The following is a 7,041-nucleotide window of genomic DNA, read 5'->3' on the forward strand; positions in this document are numbered from 1 at the left end:
ATTAATCAAAATTCGTAACAAAAAAAAAATGACAAAACACTAAATAGATTATTTATTAGTAAATTCTCAAGTTTATTACAAAAATATGACAAAAATTCAAAATAAAATATCAAAAAATTATTAAAAAATCAAAAACTTAAAAACTAATCAATTTTGAACATTTAAACATGTTTCTAATGCCATGTATAAGAAGGAATTGAGATTTTCTAACATCGAATGTCACCAACTAACCCCTCAAGCACATAAAAGCATAAAATAAATAACGCAAGATGTCCAAAATGTAAAACCAATCAACCCATTTGAAGTACAATAGATGTTTATTGTCAAAATATCCAAGAAACTAAGAAAAAATGAAAAGAATGAAAGAAGAGGAAACTTACTCAGTGGAGACAATTCAAATGTGAGAAGATGCAATAGTGGACGGCGGAAGACCGAAAAACATAACAAAAAAAGCACAAGTGAAATAGAGGACTTTTAACAGTAGGAAACATGGGGGATTTGCTAGTATTACAGCTTGATGGTGGTGGTACAGAGGGAAACCCTGGTCCACTGACTGTGAAATTGTGAAAAACGGAACGCGCGATAGGATTAAGTTTAAATCTTTCCATGGCGGTTATTAAGAAAACTACCATGGAAAGTACTTTTAAAGGCAATTATTTGATTTAACCACTATTAAAAGTACTTTCCATAGTGATTTTCTTAATAACCACTATGGAAATTTAATAGTCACACCACTTATTTACAAAAATACTACCTCTTTTTTCACGGTATTTTTCTTTTTAACTGCTGTTGTTTGCCGTCGTTAGATGTCTTTTTTGTAGTAATGTTATGCTGAATTCAGCATAAGTAATGGGAGAGTATTTCACAAGCAAGGCCTAGTGCTACCTCATGAAAATACAAACTTAAAACTATTTTGAAAGAGTTTCACTCATCAAGGGTAGGGGGCATAGTGGAACTGTAAGAACACATGGACGAGTGGCTGCAAAATTCAGGTGGAAGGGTATGAGATCAGATATCAAGAAGTTTATTTAGTAATGTCAAGTTTGCAGTCTATTCAAACTTCTCCTTATGGTTTGTTACAACCCCTACCCTTACCAACTCAAGTTTAGGGGTATATGATTATGGATTTTGTGACTGGATTGCCTTTGTCAAAAGGGTTTATAGTGATTTTTGTAGTAGTAGATAGGCTTTCAAAATTTTCTCCTCTAACGCCTTTGATAACTCATTTTACTATTAAAAGCGTAGCCAAATTATTTGCTCAAAATATTGTCCAATTGCATAGAATACCCAAATCAATTGGATTTGACCATAACCATGTGTGCATGAGTTCTACCTTGTGCATGAGTTCCTCTTACCATCCTTAAAGTGATGGTCAATCAAAAGCATTAAACTGTTGCTTGGAAATGTATTTATGGTGTTTCATATATGATCGACCACTGCTGTGGATGAAATATTTATCGTAGGCTCAATTTTGTTACAATACTGCCTTCCATACATCCATTGAGATGTCTCCATGCAATATTTTGTTTGGCTAAGATCCTCTTATGCTTGTTAGGCCTAATCAGCCATTGGGAGTGTCAGTGGATATTAAGGAACAGATTGCTGAAAGGATACACTGCTCATCCAGTTGAATGAAAACTTGAAGAAGGCATGAGTTCAAATGAAATTATATGCTGATAAAAAGCGGACTGATGTGGAATTCTAGATCAGGGATTTTATTTTTCTTAAATTACAACAGTCTTGACAGCATTGCTTAAAAGACCACAGCTTATAAAACTTGTCTCCCACATACTACGGGCCATCTAAAATCATTTAAACTGAGCTATCCAAATTTTGATCTCCAGGACATGGTCATTGTCAACGAGGGGCATAATATCATGAGTAGGCCTAAAGGAAATGTTGATTCAGTAGCCTAAGGGCAGAACGAAGCCCACAACATGGAAGTATCAACCCTGTTGCTACATAGGAGCAATAGAATCCTCAGTATCACTTGGAAGATACGGGAGAAGGAAGAATAAATTCTGTTATTGTCAGAGGGAATGGGTAAGGATGAACTTGGCAAATCTCTCTCTCTATCTGATTATTTTGTTTCTTCTCTCAGAGGATATGTTAGTGGCAGTCTCACCCAAGAGTGGGGTGAATTGGGTGAGTTATAAAAATCTTGCAAATTTAAAATAATAAGTTAACAGAAACAGAGAGTGTGAGTTAGAGAGATTTCAACGTAGAAAGAGGACACAGAATTTATACTAGTTCGGTCTCAACCACTTGACCTACGTCCAGTGCTCAGAATACCTCTAAGTATTCCACTATGTTCCAAGATTAATCAAGCTCTTGGTATCGCAATACAGCAATTGATTTGTTCAATCACTCCCCCTTACTACCCGTAAGGTTACAATACCACTCAAGAGTCCACACTCTTGAGTTTCACACAGAACGTGATTTATCAAAATAGATACAAAATCTCTCACAGAGTGAATAGATGAGAATCACTGAAGCTCAGTATATGCAAGAACAGAGTATCGAATGTAATAGTAAATAATCAGCAGAGGGTAGTTCACGTGTTCAGTCTGTTCATTTAATGCTTCTTCGCGCCTGTTATAGTTGAGGTAGCTTAGTAACTGTTAAACAGAAGAGTTTCTAGCCGTTGAGAGTTCAGTTGCGTGTTTTTCCAGTTGTAACGGTTTTTGCCATTAATGCTTCTAACAAGGTAGGTTACAGGCTACTTAAATAATCGTTGGAGAGCCGTTGGGTTCTTCTTCGTAATCTATAATAATACTTTAATTCAATAAGTTTTTCTTTGTAGAGTAATATTTAAATCAAGACCAAACAAATGATAAAATGAACGTTCGTGGTCTAAAAGTAGAATCAATCAGTTGTTAGATGTGTTAAACAATAACTGGACATCCTTGATTAAAGTAATGATCGATGACTGGTTGATCGATCAGGTTATTGATTATTCAGAGTGAAAGCTTTTGAAATAGATAAATACGTTTATCGATCAAGTGATGGATTATTGATTTATCAATCAAGTGATCGATAAAAGAAAATAGTGACTTCATAAAGGTATGCAAAGAAAAAGAAGTTCAAGGTCACTTTTGATTTTGACTATCTTTCAATAGAGAATTAAGTCAAGCAAGAAGGTTGAGAAAAGCTTGAATAAAATAGATAACATATTTTGAAAATCACTGTAACTGGTTGAATTTTAAACTGAAATTACTCCATGATCGAACAAGTGATCGAACACTTGTTGATCGATCAGGCTATCGATAAACAAGGTGACATAAAAATAGATTTTAAAGGAATAATGATCGAACTCTTTATCAATAAATAGATGATAGATAAACTTATCGATAAACGGTAAGGAAAAGTATATTCAATGAAAACACAGACTATATAAATTATCAAATAAATGATCGATTAAGCAATGATTGATCAAGTGATTGATAAAATAGAACAAAGAGACTTAGTCCTATAAAGATAAGGGGCTGATTTATCGATCACGTTATGTGAAAAATAAGGCAAACATGTAAATGGGTGATCGATCATATTATCAATAATTTGGTTGTCGATCAGGTGATCGAAAAACCACAATTTAAAAACAAGACACTGATGATCGATCATTTGATCGATAATTCACTGATCGATCAAGTGATCGATAAGCCACTTGGATAACAACCTGCATATTGACTGGGTTATAAAGCAATGTTTGATCACTTTATCGAAAAATTACTGACCGATAAAGTGATTGATAAATGGTGATTAAGACAAAACACATAGTGAGTAGAGCGCTTTACCTTTTATCTATCTTCTTATCGATGATCTATTTATCGATCATGTGATTAATGAATGCTTGTCAGATTTGTATCCCTTTATCTGATTGATATTCGATTACTTTGATTATTGATCAATTGATTGATAATTTACTGCAGACTTTTATACATCATTGAGTTAACAATGATCGATCAATTGATCGATCAACATTTTATCTATCAAGTTATCAATCAATGTTTCTGCTAAGTTACTTGTTTGTAAAAAAATATTATCTATCAAGTTATCAATAATTCCTTGATCGATCAAGTGATCAATCAACATTTTAAAACATATATTCCTTACTTTGTTATCATCAAAACCTTGATCCTACCATTCTTCCCCTTTTTGATGATGACAAAATATAGCTGAGGAATTTTAACTAATTAGCATCAGATAACAGTAGAATTAAATCACAAGTGCAGCAAAGGCTCTTGATAGATCAAAGTAAGACAGAAAAGCAACATAAGAGAAAATTGAACTGTCAGAATACATAACAACAACCAGATTACATAACTGTTAGAAATCAAAATACATAACTGTTAGAAAACATAAAACGACAGTAAAAACAAAAAACTAAACAAGGAAAACAAGGAACTAAACTAGGCTAAACTAGGCAGAATCCTTCTCTCCTTTTTTGTTAGCATCAGAAGAAGAAGGGAAAGGAGTAGAAACAGTAGGCAAGGGAAGGGGAATAGGAAGAGAGGGAAGTTGAGAAAGTGGAGAGAAGGGTGGAAAATACAGAGAGGCGATTGGCTGTGGAACAGTGATAAGAGCTAAAGTAGGAGGAGGAGTAGGAGATGTAGAGGGTACAGACGGTGAAGTAGAAACAGGAGAAGTGGGTATAGGTGAAGTAGATGGTGCAGGCTCATGATGAGGAGGAGATGATAGGTGAGAGAGTAGATCCTCAAAACTGAAAGAGGTGCTGGGCATAGAGAAGTTGTTGCAAAGAAAGGCCACCATTCCTTTGAGCTCTCTGATCTCTCTGTCAACATGGTCAAATCTCTTAGAGACTTCCTTTTCCAAAACTATCATTACTTGTCGATGGAGATCCAGAATTTTGAAAATGCCCTCAAATTTTCTGTCTGAGACTTCCCCATAGTCTCTGGCCATGACATAAACTCTTTTCTCAAATTCTTGAAGTTCTGCTTGAAACATCTCCCTGATTGATCTTTCCAAAATGATGGTCCAGGGGTATGAGAGGAAGCTGCATTGGATTCGGCCTCATCTTGGGTTCTAGAAGTGCTGGCAGCTGGTTGCTTCTCTTTATCTTTCTAAGTCATCTTCTGCGAGAGTTTGAAGGGTACAGGAATTCTCATCTTATTGAGTTGGGTGATGCTAAAAGCAGGAACTTTGGTCTTAAGTTCTCTAGGCTCAAAAGGGGCGATGTTATTTACTTGAAGGATATAGGTGGCCAATTAAGGATAGGGAATTGGTGTAGACTTAAATTTGTTAAGGACAAAATCCTTCATTTCATTAAAGATCAAATCCCCTATATTGATCTTTTCCCCACTGATCATCCTAGCCAGTAGAAAATAATCATCCAGAGTTAGATATGAAAAGCTCCCAGACTTGTTGATCATGCTCCTCGAATAGATATAGTGGATTATTCTATAATAATCAGACATTTGCTTAGGTGGAAAGTTTAGTTCGCGGGGGCATTCATAACTTTGTATCAGAATTTTATAGGCTTTGATGTCATTCATATCACCTCCTCTCACAGAATCTTAGCTTCCCACCAATTCATTCAGTTTGGCACTAGAAATGTGGAAGGTTCGGCCTCTCAGTTTAACTCTTAGATAATTATTTATCAGATTATCCTACTCATCATATTCTTTCACGAATTCCATATTACAGTACAACCTCTTAATTACCTCAAGACAATACTCTCCCTCAATAATCAACCAATTTGAGTAGTATTCCAGTGGGTCACTTAAATCCAGATTAATATATTTGCTTTTCTTCAGGCTCTCAATATCCACAGAAACCATAGGACAAAATTTTTGATTTGCAAGATCTGTCTTGAACTTAGCCAAATTTACGTCATATCTAGGTTCCTAATCAACAGAATGGGACACCTTCGGTAGGAATTTGTCGTGACACACCTTCATTAGCTCTCTGCTTTCTCTGTCTCAATTGCTTGGGGATAGGAACTCTCAAGGCAGCCTCTATAGCTTTCTAAACTGAAGCTCCTTCATCTGATTCCTCAGTGACCACTGGTGGCTTGGATTTTGACCGGGGAGATTTTCTCTGAGGAGTGAGTTGCTCTTCGGCCCGACTCTCTTGTATTTTGAGGACTCCTCTTTTCTTTGATGATTCTTCCCTTACTTTCGGTCTGCACCTCTTCTTTGTACCTAAGGGAGTAGTATCACTGGGATGGGTTTGTTTCTCAATGCCTTCTTCCCGCTCAACATTTGGCTGCTTAACTCTCGCCATTTTTCATAAGACTGAGGGATTCTAAGAATTTAATTAGTTAAGGGAGTGTTTGACGAGTGCGATGGAGGTCGAGTGAGCTTTACAGTTGGATTCAAGTGGAAAAAAGGCCGAAAATTTAATGGAATAGTGATTTTGGACAGTTGCGTAGAAATAAGGGAACGGTTTTTTCGAGTTAGGGTTTGATAACTGACGGGAGGTTTTCAAAAATTGAACATTATAAGCACCAAAATTATTGATAATGTTATCAATCAATGAGTGATCGATCACATGTTCGATAAATATGAAGAACACACAAGAACACTGAAGACAATTATCGATCAAGTTATCAAACAAGAAATTATCAATCACGTTATCGATAAATGTTAATAGAGGAAATGCGTACTTGGTCTGTTTTATCGATCATTTGATCAATTAACAATTTATCGATCAGCTTATTGATAATGCTTACCAAATTGAATGAAGTGTCTCAAATCTTTATTGCTCTTGATCGATGTGTTGATCGATAATTGCCTTATCAATTAGTTTATCAATAATCCTCCTTCTAACTTTGTTCTTTCTCCTCACATGCTTCATTTATCGATCAGGTGATTGATAAATTTTCCCTTCATGGTATCATGATTATCAATGTCTTTATCGATCATTCCATACTCTGTTTACCTATGTTTTTCTTCGTCAAAAAAGAGCTTCCTACAAAACAAATTTCTATCCACTCCTGTGCTTAAGTTAGTCTTTTAATCATCAAAACATTAAATCTAAAGATTCAAATTTGAGAGATAATATGAGATTTCTTACAACTCA

At 35.3% G+C, this 7,041-nt stretch overlaps 1 protein-coding gene across 1 annotated transcript; it reads right to left on the minus strand.

The window, feature by feature from the left end:
• Positions 1-4,419: 4,419 nt before the first annotated feature.
• Positions 4,420-4,842, minus strand: LOC114734723 (leucine-rich repeat extensin-like protein 5). Its single transcript, XM_028922366.1, has one exon. It carries the CDS (start codon positions 4,840-4,842, stop codon positions 4,420-4,422), a length of 423 nt encoding a protein of 140 aa, XP_028778199.1.
• Between the last annotated feature and the right edge of the window lie 2,199 nt (positions 4,843-7,041).

Source organism: Neltuma alba, unplaced genomic scaffold (assembly GCF_004799145.2).
Source record: "Neltuma alba isolate B1F8T4 unplaced genomic scaffold, ASM479914v2 tig00013131_pilon, whole genome shotgun sequence".
Classification (NCBI taxonomy): Eukaryota; Viridiplantae; Streptophyta; class Magnoliopsida; order Fabales; family Fabaceae; genus Neltuma; species Neltuma alba.